General features: G+C 38.6%; 1 protein-coding gene across 4 annotated transcripts in view; it reads left to right on the forward strand.

Annotated features, from left to right (window-relative positions):
- The window catches only part of FREM1 (FRAS1 related extracellular matrix 1), a 166,710-nt gene that overhangs the window by 113,041 nt on the left and 33,415 nt on the right, over window positions 1–20,254 (forward strand). Inside the window, exons 24-28 of one of the 4 annotated variants that reach the window (XM_064381455.1) lie at window positions 2,478–2,742; window positions 4,886–4,955; window positions 10,950–11,414; window positions 16,327–16,528; window positions 17,262–17,406. In XM_064381455.1, the coding sequence (XP_064237525.1) occupies window positions 2,478–2,742; window positions 4,886–4,955; window positions 10,950–11,414; window positions 16,327–16,528; window positions 17,262–17,406 (1,147 nt within the window). Of the gene's footprint in view, window positions 1–2,477; window positions 2,743–4,885; window positions 4,956–10,946; window positions 11,415–16,326; window positions 16,529–17,261; window positions 17,407–20,254 lie in introns of those variants that run through there. The other 3 variants (XM_021675936.2, XM_021675937.2, XM_064381463.1) reach the window with 3 other exon arrangements.

Below are 20,254 nucleotides of genomic sequence, written 5' to 3' on the forward strand. Positions count from 1 at the left end.
CATCTGTGGCTAAGGTTTTGATTTAAATTTAGAATGGTCTTTGATTCTATGTAGGATTGAAGTTGCATAGCATTTTGAGATAAAAGCATAGTGTATGAAAAGACCCAATTTAATCATCTGAAACAGCGTTTCCCAGTCATGACCCTATTGACATTTTGGGTTGGAGGATTCTTTGTTGCAGGGGACTCCCTTGTGCATTGTAAAATGTTTAGCAGCATCCCAGACCTCTGCCCTCTAGAAGCCAATAGCAACTCCCAGTTATGACAACCAAAAACGTCTCCAGACATTGCCAAATGTCCCTTGGGGAGCAAAATTGCCTGTCATTGAGAACCACTGGTTAAAATTTTACCACCTTGATGGTTTATTTGTATTTCTTATTTCCTCAGGAGACTGAATATCTTAAAAAAATTTTTTTGGCCAGTTGTATTTTTAAATTCAGAAGTGGCTTTGCATTTACATCATGTGTTTTTCTTTTTGGATATTCATCCTTTTAGTATTAGTTCATAAGAACTCCCTAGATATTAAAGACAGGCAACAAAATAATGCAGTGTTGAAGAACTTGTGCTCTGGAGTCAAATGGCTTGAGTACAAATTCTCACTGAGTCTTTTATTAATTGTGTAACACAAGCCAGTTAGTTAGCATTTCTATACCTTAGTTTCCCTATGTATAATCTGGGGATATGAGAAAACCATATCTCACAAGATTGGTGTGAAAGTGTACGGGCCCTTAGTTCTGTACCTGACACAGAGTGGAAGCTCTATATGATCATTTTTTAATGGACCTCAGGTGAACAAAATTGAATTATAATCCCTAGTTTGTGAAACTGTATCGTTCGTCCATGTGTGACCCACTTCTACCTTCGTCAGTCATACATTAAAAAAAAGTGATGAAATATGCATAACACAAAATATACTGTCTTAGCCATTTTTAAGTGTACCAGTTCATAGTGTTAAATATATGCATGTTGTTGTCCATACAATCTCCAGATTTTTTTTTTTTGAGATGGAGTGTTGCTCTGTCACTCAGGCTGGAGTACAGTGGCGTGATCTCAGCTCACTGCAATCTCTGCCTCCCGGGTTCAAGCGGTTCTCCCACCTCAGTCCCCCAAGTAGCTGGGACTACAGGTGCACACCACCATGCCCAGCTAATTTTTGTATTTTTAGTAGAGATGAGGTTTCACCATGTTGGCCAGGATGGTCTCTTGACTTCATGATCTGCCTGCCTTGGCCTCCCGAAGTGCTGGGATTACAGGCGTACGCCAATGCGCCTGGCCCCAGAATTTTTTCATATTAGAAAACGAAAAGTCTATATCCATTAAATAATGACTCCCCATTTTTCTTTCCTTGGCAACCATTGTTCTGTGTTCTGTCTCTATGAGTTTACTCTAGGTACTTCACATAAGTGGAATCATATAGTATATATCTTTTCATGACTAGCTTATTTCACTTAGCATAATGCCCTCATGGTTCATGCATGTTGCAGCATATGCCAGGACTCCCTTCCTTTTTAAGGCCGAATGATATATTACATTGTATGTGTATATCACATTTTGTTTATCCACTCCTCTGTTGAGAGGCACTTGAGTCACTTGGATCTCTTGGCTATTGTGAATAATCCTGCTATGAATATGGTTGTATAAATATACATTTAAAAGTATCTTATGAACATTTGTGCAACTACCACACAATTGAAGGACTGGAATATTAATAACAGACATCTTCCTATATTCTCCAGAAAAAAATACCATCCTAAATTTTGTATTATTTTCTTACTTTTGTTTATCATTTTCTCAGCTTCCTCATATAACTAATGAATGTTAATACACTACATCTGTCTTGTTCCATGAAGCTGTAGTTCATTCATTTTGCTACTGCATGAAATTCAGTTGTGTGAATAGAACACAGTTTGTGTATACTTTCACTTTTTGAAAGGCATTTGGGTTGTGTGTAATGTTTTCAATTACAGACAGTGCTGCAATGACCACTTGGGTGCATGTCTCCAGGGGTAGCAGGGCATATGTTTCTTTCAAGTACACAGCTGGGGTGGAATTGCTGGGTCAAGGCATACATGAACATTCAGCTCTTTACAAAATAATGCCAAATCTTGTACCAATTTACACTCTCTCCAAAATTGTATGCAAGATTCTCTTGATCTATGTCTTCTTCAACACTTTGTACAGTCAGGCTTCTACATCCTTGCCAATCAAAAAGTTATGAGATGACAGTTTATCATATTTCTGTAATTACTAATGAGATTGAGCATTTAAAATGATCTTTACTGGCCATGTGAATTTCTTCTGTAAAATATCTGCTCATGTCTTTTGGTTAATTATTTTTATTCATAATAGTTATGTAAACCTTTCTACGTCATATTAGTTTTGATTTTTGTACAGTTTTGGCCTCTGTCTTCTGCCTTTGCCTCGGACATAATATATTTTTTAATATGGTTCTTGGCTATAACTTCTTATGTCATGTAGGTGATATTGTCATCTTTACAAAACCACTTGTGGTGTCTAAAGGTGACAGAGGTTTCTTAACGACCACCACTCTCCTGGCTGTGGACGGAACAGACAAGCCTGAGGAACTGCAATATGTCATCACCTCCCCTCCACAATATGGCCAGGTTGAATATGTCCGCTATCCTGGAGTTCCCATTACAAGCTTCAGCCAAATGGATATAGCCGGGCAGACAGTTTGCTACGTACACAAGAGCAAGGTGACTGTCTCCAGTGACAGATTCAGGTGAGCCCCATAGAGACTTTTCAAACCCCTTCTTTGGATTAATACTTAACAGAAAAGGAGATCTGTTAATGTGCTTCACTATAGTAACCATTTTACAAAATATGTATATTTTATATCGTGTTGTATACCTTAAATCTATAGAATGAAATTTATTTTTTTTAAAAAAAGGAAAGAAAAGGAGAAAAAAATGAGTCATTTCAGCTCTGGTGCAGCTATGTTTTTCTTTTTCTGCCTTGCTGTATGTAAGGTGAAGCCACGCAGTTAAAATGACAGCAGTAAAGCAAGAAATTATGGCCCGTTATTAAAAAATAAACACAGTAAACAGATCCTAATGCAAGTTCTGCTACGAGGAGAGATGTGAAGAGCTAAGGCTCCCAGCTAAAGATGGACCTGGAAAAGTAATTTCCTTCTTTTGGGAGTATGTTTTTCTGTCTGACGAAAAGGCATTTATTAGTAAACATTTGGCATAAGCAGACACTGCCTTTTGACACAATGTGTTCTGGTAACTATATCATAAATCATGTTGTCATAAAGTAGATCATATTTTCCCATAGAAACAATGTGATAATTGAGGGCTGTGCACCTGTTCTAGAATTCTGTATCAAATAAATCATTGGAATGAATAAAAATCTGGTGAAAAAGCAAAGATACAACATTAATGAAAAACTATATTCATTTAAAATATGGAAATTTGTTTCAAGTCACATAAAGCAAGAGCAACTCTGGAAGATCTATAATCTTACAGCTCTCAAAGCTGGCTGAACCTGAGGTCCTGGAGAGAAACACAGGTCACAACGCCGGGCATCAGGACTGGGAAACATTGGACTTTGAGGGAACCATTGTACACAATCCAGTTTTGAGTTTTGTCAATTCAGAAGGAGGCCCTGAGAGCATTGGTTTGTTTATTGTATACCCACACTTTTGGCTCCTGGTACAATTTTCACCATGACACAATACAGTCTTCTAAAGAGCACTATAAGATGACATAAATGGAGCATATTCCTATATTATTCAATGGGTTCCCATAAACTATCAAGTATCACTGACTCACCCATGTTCAGATATCACTGTCCTCTATCTCACTTTTACCTATCTAAATTCAATATATCTGCTCTGACAAACACTGGTTAAATGTTAGGAAAGAGGATGCTGCTCACCTTTTTAGCTTTAAAATGATTTTTGAAAGCTGATTTGGATAATCTAACAAAATGAACAATCCCAGAAAGCTGGAACTAATACCTTATTTTTTTCTCTTGATAAATATCCCTTAACAAGCAGGTAATCATTTAATTGACCAGTATCTTAACTAGTTCAGTCCTTGAGTGTCGCTAGGCATTCACTAAAAAGCGAGATGTGGGGATTCCTTTTCAAGCCAGCTCTTTTGTTTGAGAGGTGGAATAGCGAAGTTAAGATACAGGCTTGGGGGCAAGAACTGCCTGAGTGACTCACAACTCTGTGACCTTCATCAGGTTACACAACCTCCTGTGCTCTTGTTTCCTCTCCTATGAAATGGATTGATGTTCACAGCACCTGCCTCACAAGGGTGTGGGAGGTTTATATGAGCTTATGCACGTAAAGCATTAGTAGAACAACACCTCACACATAGAAAGAACTAAATAAGTGTTAGCTACTATTATTGTTGTCGTTGTTGTCATTATATTCTTGCCTTGACTACCTTCTTACTTCCAATAGTTACAACAGCAAGCATGATCTTGAAGGAGGAAAGGAGTTACCAAGAGGAGCAATGATTGTTCTTTTTTTCCTGTTTGCTAATGGAGGCTGGGTGCTTCTTGGCTTAATACATTTGTATCAGATCCAGGGCTTTTAATTTTACACTCATTTCTGGAACTTCTAGCTTCTTTCCTTTCCTGCTTCCCTCTGTCAATGCCCACAGGACAGTCTGCTGAAGACATTAGTAACTGTCTTGAAGAAACCAGTGACCTTGTTGGAGAACACAGGAATGAATGCATAAAGATGTTGAGAAATGAAGGTTAGGTATTAATCGAGTGGTGAGAATGAAGAACAAAACCTCCACATGTAAGGACTGGCAATACTGTAAAAATTTCCTAATTCACATCCAGAGAAAGTGATAATTAGATGGCATTTTAGAAATAATTTATCCCAGGAATTTCTACATTTTTAGATCCTCAGAGAATTGCCAGAGAGAACTACAAAATGCGAATTCTTGGGCCTTACCCAGAGAGACAACTTTGGTAAGTCCAGTCTCAGGCCCAGAAATCTGTGTTGTTTAAAGGTATCTTCAGGTAATTCTGATGGAATCAGGACTAGCCATCAATGGTCTGGTCCAGTCTGTTGTTCTGAATATGTTCTGAGGAACCTCAAGAATTTATGGAAGTTGAGGCTGCATGTGGTGGTTCATGCCTGTAATCCCAGCACTTTGGGAGGCCAAGGTGGGTGGATCATCTGAGGTCAGGAGTTCGAGACCAGCCTGGCCAACATAGTGAAACCCTGGCTCTACTAAAAATACAAAAAATTAGCCAGGAGTGGTGGCAGGCACCTGTAATTCCAGCTACTCAGGAGGCTGAGGCATGAAAATCATTTAAACCCAGGAGGCAGAAGTTGTGGTGAGCCAAGATCATGCCACTGCCTGGATGACAGAGTGAAACTCCATCACAAAAAAATAAAAAGAAAGAAAGAATTAAGAATTTATGGAAGCCTTTTAGGGCCTCCCAGAGATAAAATGAAGAGCTGAATTGAGGTTCTAGGGCCTTCAGCCCAATGTGTTAATGGAACGTAGGTGTGTGTTTTATGTGTGAGTGTGTGTGGATGTTAATGCTTTGTTTTCTAGTTTGTTTTGCATGCTGGGCTTCCAGGCAAGGCGTTCCTTTAGCAAAAAGGCTGTGATGCCTTAGCAGGTTGGTATTAATATGTTTCTAACAGCTCTTCATATTACTATTTTCCTTTCCTAACAGAGAAAGTACAAACCACAGGCCCCAACCCATTGGGCAACAATATTTAGCAAGCATGGAAAATATTGTTTTCTTATATTTGGTTTAATAGTATTTATAGTGTTCGGTTTTTAGTAGTTAAAAGGTTTCCTTTAAATACACTGATTTAAGTTAAAAATTGAATTGATAGAAAGCAAACTAGTAAATAATAAGTGTACACATAGTACAGGCATATGGCAAAAATATGGTGGTGTTTCAGTGACTCAAGATTAGGAAACAAGGTTTTAGGGAGAAAACAAATAACAAAGGCTGAAAAGCATTGATTTGGTCCAATCTCTTATTTACACATAGGAAAGTTAGCATTGCTTGAACACCTGCAATGCATCAGAGAATGTCTTGGACTCTTTTTTTGTGTGTTATTTTTCTTAAGCCTTATGCCACCACCTTGCGAGAGATGGAATAGTGTTCCCATTTTACATATGAGAAAACCAAGGATCCAAGAGGCAAAGGAAGTCACCTACACTCACATAACTAAGTATCACTGCTGAATTTGGGGCTCAGAGCTCATTTCCAGGGGAAGATTCTTTCCATTTTACCTCATTGTACCAAAAATTTGTGGAGAATATGCATATGTGTGAAGGAACCTCCTCAATGTGTCATTCTGATATTTGGCCAGCAGTTTTACATATTTATAATGGAAGAGCCTAGCATCTGCCCAAGACCCAAATTTTAATCTTGTCATTTCACTAACCCAATCATGGACTACTGTGTTGTTTGTCAAGTGGCGCTAAACCAAAGCTGAAAGCCTGTTTTAATGAAAGTGTGATCATAGTGCTTTTTAAAAATTAAATATATGCAACCAATCTAATCACCTAAATTTATGTTGCTTGCTGTCAAATTTGGCAAGGAATTTGGCTGGGTAGAAGAGATAAATTTCGTGGCAGAGGATTTTTCCCCCTTCCCTTTTTAATGTAAGCTATGGCAGCATTAATTAAATGGGGGAGTTTAATAGTCAGATTTTACCTTCTGCAAAAATATTTTGTGAATCATAAATTTCTCCTGCATTGTTTGGTGCTGCTGGCCTGGAAGAAAGATTTGGCAGCATGTTCTAGGACAGATGACACCGAGTGATTAGCAAGCTGACTTCAGCTGCTGGCAGCCGGGTACTAAAAGAACATGCTAATGTCCTCCATTTTGACATGCCGGCTGGACTCTTTTTTTTTTTTTTCTGAGGAGCTGGCGCTATTTATGATTCCATTTTTATCTCTTAAATGCCATGACAGATGGCAGCTTCTTCAGCCAACTCTATTGCCAGGCAATGCAGAAAGCTTGAAAGCACCGTGGTAATGGTGAAATCAGACCAGGCAGGCACCCCAGACAAATCTGAGAGTCATTCCCCAAATTTCATGAGAACGTGGTCATCTTGGCTGCATCTCTTCTCAGGAGGATGTATTAAGGGAAATTAAACAAAATGGACCCACAGAAGGAGCTGCTACCACCAACTTCTTCACCGCAGAGTGGATACCAACATAGCAATGACTTTATGGTTTTAAACCTGGAGAATATATTTGGAGGATTTGGGGGAGAGGGTATTTGAAAGAGCTTCTGATCGGTCAGCTTTTGCAGACATGAACAGCACTGACCTTGTTTCACTTGTTCTGCTAGCTTTATTTCGACTGGGAACTCAACCATAACCATTCACTCTATCTCTCTCTGATAATGTCTCTCTGCCTGTGAGTAGTTTGCACTGTTACTTGTGAAAGTGGAATGATGTATTTGATCCAGTCATGTTTAGAAATTGCATCCTTTTCACCTCTGGCTTATTAGCTTTAGGTCAGCACAGACAGCTGCCTCTGTGTCCCAGATGGGAGCAGTGGCCTCAAAAAACATATTTCTTACTCTTCTGTGGTCTGTGGCCTGCGTGCCCTCGCTCCCATCTGTGTGATGGCAGGCTGCCTGTTTCCAACGTGGGCAGATCGCCATCATCTGGCAGGGAGGGGTTTGAGATGGACAGCCCGGATCATAAGACAACTTCAGTAACCTCACAAAGGTCATGCATGCATCGAGTAGATGTGGCCGTCCTGAGATGAGCTTTGAGGACCCCGTCAGGCATTTTGCAATTCAGTCTCCAGAGAGGAAAGTCAGAATTCGATATTCAAGATGGCCGCCTCTGATGGAGTCCCTGGCACTCACTCGAGCTCGCATTTGACTTTGTTGCTCTTGTTCCCATCTTTCCCGTTTTCTTTTTCCTTTTCTGATATTTGACATACTTTTAATAGTGCACAATGCTCTACAATTAACGCTAATGCTAAAAATACATGTCCTTTGGCTTACATTTGCACTAACGTACCAATGGCTGATTTAACACTCTCCACAGAGCACATTTGATACAGGGATCTGGTAAGGAATAGAGAGCCAGTTTATTTGTGAAACAGGGTAGAATGAGAGGTGTGAAACATATTTCTGGAGGGGGAAAATGGGAAAAAGGGAACTTGGAGGCACTGAAGGAGCACCTAGCCTCCTCCTCATTTTATCATGGATCAGATGATAGGATCTAAGGGGAATAAGAAAAAGTAACAGAAAAACAACAGAATAAAGGCATAATTCTGTGAAAGGCTCTGCCTGAGAAATAAAGCATAATTTTATACCTAAAATGTATATCAATGGACTTTTGAAACTGTAGAGGTGACTAAGTAAAAAGTTTGAAGAACAGACATATTTTTCTAGGTTCCTTTTTTTTCTTTTTCCTTTTTTCTTTTTTTAAGTTGGGGTTTTGCCATGTTGCCCAGGCTGGTCTCAAACTCCTGAGCTTGGGTGCTTCACACACCCCAGCTTCCCAGAGTGTCAGGACTACAGACGTGAGTCACTGCACCTGATCTTTTTCTTTTCTCTTGCTTTCTTTTTTTGTCTGTCTCTTTCTTTCTTTTCTTAGTTTCTTTCTTTTTCTTTCTTTCTCTTTCTTTCTCCTTCCTTCCTTTTTTTCTCTTTCTTTCTTTCTTTCTTTTTTTTTTTTCCAGGATCTCTGTGTTGCCCAGGCTGGAGTGCAGTGGCACATTCATGGCTCACTGTAGCCTCAAGTTCCCAGGATCAAGTGATCCTCCCACCTCAGCCTCCCTAGTAGCTGGGGCTACAGGCATGCACCACCACACCCAGCTAAATTTTGTATTTTTTTATATAGAGAGGGTTTTGCCATGTTACCCAGGCTGTTCTTGAACTCCTGGACTCAAGCCATCTGCCCGCCTCAGCCTGCCAAGGTACTGGGTTTATAGGCGTGAGCCACTGCACTGACCTCTTTTGTAAATAAATAATTGATTTTATAAACACCTCATGGTCCAGTGATGAAATTGCCCAATTTGCTAAAAATATACTTATCAAAGGTTTAGTTTTATCAAAGAAAAACTGATTGGTTTAAGGAAACTGTGTAATTTTGCTCAATCTATTCTAACGGTAGTTGAATACCTTTATTCAAACTGTGAAAAATAATGCTGTGGGAGAAATAAATCAGGTTTCATTCTTTACAAGTCTAGCTGTATGAAGTGTCAAAATTTATTTGTTGTATTTTGCTTAGCAATTTTAACTCTTTGGACATAGATTTCTTTTTCTTTGTATCACATCAGACATGTTTTCCTTGTTGGCAGTCTTATTAACTAGATAATTAGAAAACTAGAAAGCTTCAGCCTAGCCTTCAAAGCAAAATCAGTACTTAGCCAAACTCATCTCTTTTTACTTTTTGTCTAACTGCCATCCCCGAGTCCGAGGTCTCAGGCAGGATAGTTGACTCGCTGCTCTCACACTACCTAATTGCAGGTCTCTTTATGCTCCGAAGGATCAATGCTGAAACCCTGAAGGACAAGACATCTTTCACAAAAGATAAAGAGATTGTTAGTCAAATCTGCTAGATATGTAAAATAATTACAAACTCCATACCTTCTCTAGTTAAAAAAGAACCTCCAAAGAAAATGTATAATTTATATATGTATATAAAATTTATATCTAAAAATGTTATATATAATTGATATATTCTACAAAAACATTATTTTTAGAGATTTTTGTACCAGTGGAATAGAAGAGTGTATCCTCCATGAATATTTCCAGCAACTATGGTATGTGGAGAAAAGCTAATAAGACACAGCTCTGTGATTATTTCTAAGTACATTTCTTTGGTGTGTAGTGAATTTGTCAGTCCCTTTTGGTAGTAATGATTTCCTAACTTTTTGGAGTTTTAATATTGTGCCTTGTTTGCATAATTTCATGATACTCTTAATTCTTATTGAAATAAAAATTACATATTGAAATGCTACAAAGATCATTTAAATCAGTGTTATTGTGAAATTGGCTTCAGTAGGTAGAATGTGATTTCATGATCCATATAATCAGAAGCATAGTATACTAACACAAAACTAAGATTGTAAGAAAGATTTTGCTTATCTCGGATATGTATCATTTCAGCTTTCTTTTTATAGTTTTGCAATAGTGCTCAGGCATCACAATTTTTTGATGGTAGATTGCTAAACCAGCATTTATTTTAAACTCTGCAAGAGTAGAGGATGCAGGAATCAAAAGACCTGTGTTCTAGTCTCAGCTTCATCTCCTACCTGCCTTGTGATCTTCCACAACTTACTGAACCTTTCTTTGAAGCAGGAAAATAATCCTTATGTAGCGTAATTGTCACCTATCTTCTAGGGAGCAAATGCAGAAGCTCATGTAAACTGTAAGAGATTAGGGCCTACCGTAATATTTTAGAGTTGGTTGGTACTTTATTATCTTCTGGTTCATCCCCTTCATTTTTTCAGAGCAGTGATAATGAGGCCTGGAGGGGAAGATGAGTTAGGTGAGATTACATGGCTGAGAAATGTGATCTGCTATTAGCTAAATTCAACCCATTCAGCACTTTATTGCATTGACCTCCCAGTTATCAGACTTAGAACTTCAGTTTATTACACTCCCATGGAAAAAAATACAATTGAGAAGTTATAAATAAATAAAGAGGGTATACTCTTCACATTCATATGATGAGTCTCATTGGATATGAAATTTTTATTTGGGTCAAGGAACCACATTAAGCATTGATGAGCCTGAGGAATATGATTGTCAGAATTTGCCTGTTCCATCACATAGGTCTGTCATTAGTGTTATTGGGAAAATACTCTTGGGTGTAGAATGGTCCATTTATGTGTTACTCCAGTGACTGGTTTAATGATAGGTGTTCTTCTGTAAGATCTGCCCTTGATTTTTCATTTGAGTCACAACACGACATATCCTTTAGTAAAGGTGTGTATTATCATTTCATTCCAGTAGATGGTGACACAAGAATCCATGCTGAAGGCTGCCTTGCCTCTCTTTGCCAGATTCATCATCAGCAATGGACTGCGGACCGAGCATGGGGTGTTTGAGATCACATTGGAGACTGTGGACAGAGCCCTGCCCGTGGTAACCAGGAACAAGGGGTTGAGACTGGCCCAAGGGGCCGTGGGCCTGCTTTCCCCTGACCTCCTTCAGCTGAATGACCCTGACACGCCTACAGAGAACCTCACCTTCCTCTTGGTTCAGCTTCCCCAGAATGGCCAGCTCTACCTGTGGGGGACAGGGCTGCTTCAACACAATTTCACCCAGCAGGATGTGGACAACAGGAATGTGGCTTATCGGCACTCAGGAGGGGACTCACAGACTGACTGCTTTACTTTCATGGCCACAGACAGGACAAACCAAGGCTTTGTTGTGAATGGGAGAGTGTGGAAAGAACCTGTTTTATTTGCCATTCAGGTAAGTATGAAAAACACAGTTCATTTGCCAGAGATGTGAAAACAGTGAGATCGAGAACTATTTTATTTATTTATTTATTCTTTGAGACAGAGTCTTGCTCTGTCACCCAGGCTGGAGTGCAGCAGTGTGATCTCAGCTCACTGCAACCTCCTCCTTCTGGGCTCAGCAATTCTCCTGCCTCAGCCTCCCGAGTAGCTAGGACTATAGTCATGCACCACCATGCTCAGCTAACTTTTTTGTATTTTTAATAGAGATGAGGTTTCACCATGTTGGTCAGGCTAGTCTTGAACTCCTGACCTCAAATAATCCACCTGCCTCGGCCTCCCAAAGTGCTGGGATTACAGATGTGAGCTACCGTGCCTGGCCGAGAACTATTTTTTTTTTAAATTTCCTTTCTTCTTTCATTCAAATACAGAGATTGTGCATCTACAGCACACACAGAATATTAATATGAATGAAAGAGCTGTGGTCCCCACATTTGTGCTAATGACTGACTGTGAGTGTTGATGGTAGCACAGAAAGGAGCAAAAGCCACGGGCTTTGGAGTCAGACAGACCAAGGTTTGAATTTCTGCTTTGCAATGCATTAGCTGTGTGACCTTAAAGAGTTCTTTAACACTTCTGAATCTACTTTTCCTCCTTTGAAACACATGCCTACAGAATTGTGGTGAGAATTCAATAGGATTAGGTATCTAAAGCAGTAGCATATGGCCTGAAACACATTTGATGTTGAAACTTACGAGGCAGCATCTTTACACTATTACACATGTAATAATAATGAGGGTATTAATAGCAGCAATTGCAGTTTCTTTAGTGTTAACTGTAGGCCAGACCCACTCCACATAAATCTCATTTGATTCTCATAAAATTCCTATGAAGCAAGTTTTGTTATTGACATTTTATAGATGAGGATACAAGTTCAGGAGTTAAATAATTTCATCAAATACACACAAAGATCTTAAGTCTTTCTGATCCCAAATTCTGTGTCCTTTCTATGGCACTACACTGCCACATTTGTTGACTATTACAAGGATTCCTGGAGGGCATAATGTGTTTTTCTTTTTTAAGTCAAAACACATCAAGTATATTCTGGCTCTCAAACCCTTGAATCTACTCTCCTTGGAAGTAGTTCACCCTCTTCTACACACTCTCATCAAACACAAAATAGATAAAATTTGTCTCTTACTTTAGAATACTTTCTGACTAGTAATATAGTTACATTTTCCCTTGCTGAGAGAAAGAGAGAGAGAGAGATTTTAGGGAATTGACTCATTGGCTCATGTGATTGTGGGGCTTGACATGTCTCAAATACACAGGGAAGGTTGGCAGGCTACAAATTTTAGCAGGAGTTAACGTTGCAATCTTTAGCCCAAAGGCAGTCTGGAGGCAATGTTCCTTCCTTTTTGGGGGACCTCAATCTTTTCTCCTAAGGCCTACAATTGATTGGTTGAAGCCCACTTGCATTATGGAGGATGATCTCTTTAACTCAAAATGTACCGATGTAAATGTTAATTCCATCTAAAACACACCGTGGGAAGTTGATACATAAAATGAAGCCTCCCAGACTCTGTGTATGGGACAAGTCTTGAGAGCATAGAGTGGGTGCTGGATGAGTCCTTGGCAGTTGGGAGGTCAGGAAAATACGATGAAATGATGCGGCACTGGGAGAAGAAAGAAGATATTGACATCATGGACACAGTGTGTAAGAAGCACTTTGTATTAAAATTATTATTTTTATCATATGTTTTAATTGATCTTAGTCCCATTCCACTCTTCAGTCTATTAGTGTCTTTTTTTGATTCCTGACTTCTCACCCTGGGTTGAGACATGTCTCTGTACTGTCCAGCCAGGGATACTTTTCTGGGTCTCTTTGGCTGCAAATTTATACGAATTCTAAATTCTGAGTGCAGATGTCAGAGTTCCTTCCTACACTCCAAAGCACAGATGGAAAAGAGGGTGGAGATTGGAGAAAGTACCAGAACTTAAATTAGGTATCTCCCAACACCAACACTCATCTTAATGAGAGAGTTATCTATTGGAAGTTGTGGAATTTACTGATAGGAAAATGTTGGACATATATTGTAAAGCTTTTTTGTCAGAAGTATGAGGTTTTAATTGCAAAACAAAACAAGACAAAAACATTATGTGTAAAAACTCCACAGGGTAAGCTTCAAACTTTCCCCCGTAATTCCCCAGAACCCTCAGTCTCTTTTAACAGAGAAATCAAGAGGCTTTAAACAGTGATCGATCCCACCAGCAGCGTAGGAGAGATGACGCCATCAGTGTCTTGCCTTCTAGAGAGTTTTCTGCCGAGACAATATGGATGTTGACCTCTTCTGGTGGTACCTGAGTAATTGAGGGCAAAACTACTGCAAAACATGGGTGTATTTGACTGACACCAGCAGGCACAGCCTGACATTTATTTTGTAGGAAATCTTTTATGTCTGATCAAGATTATTGCAACTGATGCAACTTGTACTTCTTCTTTAAAGGGTTCAGGTGAGGGAGAAAAAAGTCATGTTATGCTTTCTATACATTTTCAGTAAGTCCAACACAAGTTTTCAGAGGATAGAGTTTTCTTTAAAAAAAAAAACAAACAAACTTGCAATCCAATATTTTAAAATGCTTCTGGTATACTGAGCCAGAAGATACACTTTTGTCGAAGCTAGAAGTTGAATAAGTAAGACCTAGGGTATATTTTAATGTGACCAGAGACACGACAAGGAGCTGTGTTGCTAGAGCTTAGATGTTAGCTTTTTTAAAAACACATGATCGCAACAGGCATTTCTTACTTTTGTAACACTTTCATTTTTAAGGAATTATAACATCCATAACGAAAATAAAACAACCATCCTACATTCAGCTATTTATTTAATGTCGACTTTGGGTATTTCTTACATAGCTTGGAAGTACTTTAATTTTCCTCTTCTTCCACTGACCATCTCTCCTACTGGCCACATGGTTGTGGGAGCTTCTTCCCTCATGGGCCACGATGACAGCTTGACACCCAACCTCACTGCTCTGCAAGATGCTGCCCATACTCTTCAGGAGAGGAGAAGAATGACTGTGACTTTTGAAAATGTCTGTTGCTTTTTCAGTTTATAAAATAGCTATGTATTGCAAATAATTTATAAACCATAAGAAAAAAAATTCTTCACAACCATACCACTCAAAGATAACTATTGATGATGACTTTCTTTCATTCTTTTATTTTGTTCAATTAAAAATGGGATGATATTATTTATACTATCATGCATATTGACTGTTTCCATCTTCATGTATTCTGAACGTTTCCTTATGTCATTAACTATTCCTGATCGTACTTGATAACTAATCATATTCCTGATAACATGATTTTTAAAGGCTGCATGGAATTCAGTCTCAGGTGGAGATGGTTTATAAATCCCCTGGTGGACTTTTGCATGCTTTTTGTAAATTGCTATTATAAGTAGTATTTTAGTGAATATGTGAATATGTATCTAATCATTTTTGCATACATCTGTTTCTGCAAAATACAGAAAATTTTTCACTATTTTGCACCCCTACTAGCAAAATATAAAAATATCTGTTTTTTCACATATTCGTCATCATGAGTTATAATTATTTCTGTTTTTTTTTTTTTTTAAAGAATCTTGCCAATTTGAGAGTAAAAAATGGTTGGTTGTGACAAATCTTCTTATGAATTAAACAGAGGAGGAGCTGTAATCTTTCCCCACCCCAAAACAAATGAACAGATTTGTGCAAATGCTCCAAGACTTTTGCCTACATCTGTACAAACATTATGTATAGATAAATATGTATATATTAACAAAAGTAGTATTATAATTCTAATTCTATTCTGCAATTTTCTGGGGCTTTTCAGTTAATGCAAAATTGTGGAAAATTTTCACTATCAATTCATCTTCTCCCTTATTCTTTTTAATAGCTACAGAGTAGCTCACTGTATCATAATACACAAAAATCTACTTGGTCTTATCTTTGACATGAATTTTTTTACTTTGCTAGGGTAAACTAAGATTTACAGTAGTATCATTTTGTGGTAAATGAAGTCAAGAACTGAGAGATTAGGAGTGAGGGGAATGAAGATTCTTATACCTGTTTGCTAGTATCAGCAGTGAATCTGTTCTAATCCATCCAAACCTGTTCTATCCTTAACCTACACCAGTCCTCTTGCAAATGCAAGGTGGGCTGAGCTTCATACAGGCTGAACGAGGTCCTTTGTTGTGTTTGAACCTACACTTCTGTTCTCACTTATGAGTTACTGTCCATCACCATCTTCACAAATCGTGTCCACCTGTTCAGGTACCTGGCTCTCATCCTCAGTGAAACAGATATGCAAATTATCTAGAAATAATCACCTTTCACTTTTTCCTTACTGAGGTATCTCTATTTTTATTCAGCATTTTTGCCAGTTGAAAAAAAGACCTGCCCCCCCAAAATTCTATATATTTGTAAACCCTTAACAATTTTGTGTCTATAAATCACTAAACACCAGGAAAATGGGGGCAGTTCTTCTGTGGAGTTAACATGAAGTCTGCTCTAGAATTCTTGGGTTAATTTTAGTGTATTCGTTTCATAGACATTCAGGCACTGTACCAAGTGCAGGGAATCCACAGGGGTAGAAGACTTGATGCCTGCCTTGTTGAAACGTGTATCCTAAGTGGGAGTCAGGCAGTAGGCACATTGATAAAGTGGGATCAAGGTTTACAGTGGAAAGTTGGCCTCTGTTCCAAGCACTGTGATAGTTGCTGAGGCTCTTGTGAACAGAACAGTCTTTAGCAGGAATCCGCTAATGAAGAGTATAAAGAATCTGAAATGCGGGACTGTGTGTCATTGTTGAACCAATAAAGCCCAACATTGCATGGGGGTGAGGGGCCTCTGGATAACACTGAATGTCATTGTTGATGATCCAGGTGGACCAGTTGGACAAAACAGCTCCACGTATCACACTCTTGCATTCCCCTTCTCAAGTGGGGCTCCTGAGAAATGGCTGCTATGGGATTTACATCACTTCCCGCGTGCTGAAGGCATCAGACCCTGACACTGAGGACGATCAGATCATCTTTAAAATTTTACAAGGTCCAAAACATGGACATCTGGAGAACACAACAACAGGTACTGGCTTCCTTAATCCTTATAATTGCTCGTTTTAAAATACCCAGTGGCTGGCAGGGCTGGAGAGTAATTTAATTAAGTGCAGGCCCATTTGGTAAACACTCCTCAGGGCTTACTGATAGATGCAGTTTATAAATCAATATTGGTCCTAAAGAGGGTTTGAGTCTGAGCCTTCCTAAATGTATCCTGACTGGCAGAAACAAATACTGATATACAACTGTTGATTATTTATAATTTTTTCTCAACAGCTGATTATAATATATTCAGAGGAACACAGTGTCAGGACCAAATTTCATATTTGTGACAATTTTTTTCTTCTATCATGAATTCTAAATGATTCTAAATGATGTCAGATCAATTTTTTTAAGTTCTTGATTTTTTTCCTAATGGTTTCTCTGGATTGTATATTATTTCTACTTTCTGAGCACAATGATTATAATACATCATTAAACAGGATGGCACAAAATTATAGATTTTTATTACTGTATCTTCCTACTCCCCTTCTCTTTATTTTTATATGTTCTTTAAGGCAAATATTTCTGAGGCAGTCAATTTAATGCCTAATTTAAGCTCATTGCATTTGAGTTTTAAGATAGCTACAGTAATTTTAATTTCTTTTTAAAAATGTACATTAGCTGCTTTTAAAGCTGTATTTAAAATAAAATAGCTGTACAATTTTATTAGCTCTTAATGTTTTGATTACCTATGATATTCATTTATCTGTTTTTTGTAGGTGAATTTATCCATGAGAAATTTAGCCAAAAGGACTTAAACAGTAAGACCATTCTTTACATCATAAACCCATCTTTGGAAGTAAATTCAGATACCATGGAATTTCAAATCATGGATCCCACAGGGAACTCGGCCACTCCTCAAATGTAAATTCTCTTGCTTATTCAGTAGTCCTATATGTTACATCCAGAATGTATCTGAATAATAGGAAAGGGAAATGTTCTTTTTAAAACAGAACCTAAGAAGATAAATTAATAGACCATTTCACAAGCTCATAGAATTTATTTGGAGAAGGAATTTTAAAAAATTACTGCTTTATAATAGGAAAGCCAATAGCTTTACAGAGTACAGAAACATTAAAAAGCTAAGTTGACGTTCACATTATGCATGTCAGTGTATACACTTTTATACACAGGGAGGTTTCTTAACAATTCACTAGCATCCGACGCTGAGTTTGCAGGTTTATGTAGCAATTGTGCAGCAAGAGGTCACTCTAGGACCGTGTTAGTAACAATAGCCTTCTAAAATATCTGCTGTCGAGAGGAATGAGATAGTCAAGCAGAGTTAGCCAAACACCTTCTCTTTCTCTATGAAGAAACTTACAGTTACTTGACAGTACGTTTATAAGGTAATAAACTTATCCTAGGTAAGATGAAGATACTATAAAGAGGAAAATAGGTTTTGGAAGGTGTGTAAGGGTTTGACCCTCAAAATAGCAAGAGTAACAAATCTTGAAAATTAACAAGATTAACAGACCGTAGCAATTTCACTGACTAGGTCCCTGTTCTAGACTTTTCTTGAATGTAGAATTTGAATAGCTTACCAGCTAATGGATGGTCATAGAAAGCTCTGCCAGAGTGCAGTTCTTCTGGTACTGCGCTGTTTTTTCGTCGTTTTTGTTTTTGATGCTTTTCCCAGACACCTCAAAGAAAAGTTGTATATTTATCCTTGTTTTAGTAGTCACCATATCCTAGGCATACTAAGCACCATAAGTGATACAGCCCTGTTATGGTCCTTTTATGATGGTATATAGATTAAAGAAAGAAAGCTGAGAAACTTCTGCAGTCTTCAGAATTCTTGCTTTTTCTTTCCGATCCTGAATTGTAGTTCCAAAAACTGACCAGCAGAGGCCACTGTAGTCATTGTCAGAAAAAAGCTAGCATCCTTTTCTTAGCAAAACGCATTCCCAGGGTCCCAGTCTGTTACCTGATAAAATGTAGAGTCTGGCCCAGATTTATTAACTCCACAGACTTTTATTGAGTGGCTACTATATGTCAGGTGCACAGTACTAGGAGCTGGGGAATAGGTGAGAACAAAGTAAACCTGGCCCCTGATATTAAAATGTAATCTTGAGATTATAAAACGTAAAACAGATGTCCTTTGCCCATTAAACCATCTCTGCCTAAGAGAAATACATCTTCAGGGTCACAATCTTTATAGAAAAATATGTCAACTACTTGCAAGGTCAGACAAGTATCTTCCAATTCTCAAGAAAATGTAAAAAAAAAAACCTGCTCCAAAAAAATTAATAAGTGGACATCACTTTTTTGACGAATTTATAGGTGAGAAAACTGAGGGCAGAGCTAGAAAGTGACTTTTCTAAGGCGGATGCAGCTAATTAGTGAAGGAGCTGGGCTTCCGGCTCAAGGAAACGTAGCTTTAGAGTGCATGGTTTTTCTCAGTGCAGTAAAGAACTTCTTGCCCCTTTTAAGGACCGTGTCCATCTTGCCTGAAGGGAAGAGAACAGCAGGCTTGTCTTTCAGCCACCGAAGCAAGAAAGAAGGAATACTTACTCATCTAGGGCCTGGGGTTCTGTTGTTGTTTTTGAGACGCAGTCTCGCTCTGTCACCAGGCTGGAGGGCAGTGGCACGATCTTGACTCACTGCACCCTCCACCTCCCGGGTTCAAGTGATTCTCCTGCCTCAGCCTCCTGAGTAGCTGGGATTACAGGCATCTGCCACCATGCCTGGCTAATTTTTGTGTATTTAGTAGAGCCGGGGTTTCACCATGTTGGCCAGAATGGTCTTGATCTCTTGACTTTGTGATCCGCCCGCCTCAGCCTCCCAAAGTGCTGGGATTACAGGTGTGAGCCACCATGCCTGGCCAGGGTTTTCTAAATGTAAATTATTGATCCTATATCAGTGTGAACTTTATATCTGACACACTAGAATTTATACTATAGGTTATAAACCACTAAATTTGGAGCTAGAGGACAAGGTTTGAGCTTTGGCTCTGCCCTTCATCTAGTGACTGTTCAAGCCTTAGTTATATCTTCTGTGAAATGGGGAAGATATTACAATTTGTTTAGAGAAACAAATGAAAAGTATAATGTATATGAAGGCATCCTGTGTATTTAAAGTCCTTAACAAATGTAACTTGTGGTGGTGATTGCTACTGTAGTTAATTTATGTAGGAACAGCAATGACTGAAGAAGTATCCCGGAAACATTTGGTGGATTAGAAAGCCTGCCTCTAATTAGAAATTGATCCTGGAATGAATCACAAAGTGAACAATCAATATACATATTAATCAACCAACTAAATGCTGTGGAACTTTGTATTGTTCTTTGGCTTAGACAGGATTAATGGATTAATATTCTTCATATTTGAAGGGGTGAAACCTCTGTGATAAAGCTAAAGGGATTGCAGGGTGCCATCTGGAACAGAAATAGGCCTATTTTGGAGCATGGGAGGGACCCATGTTCAGTGAGAAATTCAGCATCTTCACTGCTGGTCAGTTTTGGCTATTGCAGGATTCCTGTGGAGTATCATTCCTGAAGGATGAGTAGATACTCCACTGTAAAAAGTGTTAGGAAATGATTGTTTTGTGAGATCATCAAGTTTTTGGCAGCTAGCTAGCTTGAATGCTTGTTTAACTGCATCACAGCCTAGAATCATCGAGGTGTGCATGTGGATTGGGAGTCTCTCAGAGATGGAGCCTCGGCAGCAAATCTCAACCCAACTGGGCTATAGAATCACCTCTCTCTACCCACCA

The sequence above is a fragment of the Aotus nancymaae genome, unplaced genomic scaffold (genome assembly GCF_030222135.1).
Source record: "Aotus nancymaae isolate 86718 unplaced genomic scaffold, 86718_ANA_hifiasm-v0.15.2.pri h1tg000003l, whole genome shotgun sequence".
NCBI lineage: Eukaryota > Metazoa > Chordata > Mammalia > Primates > Aotidae > Aotus > Aotus nancymaae.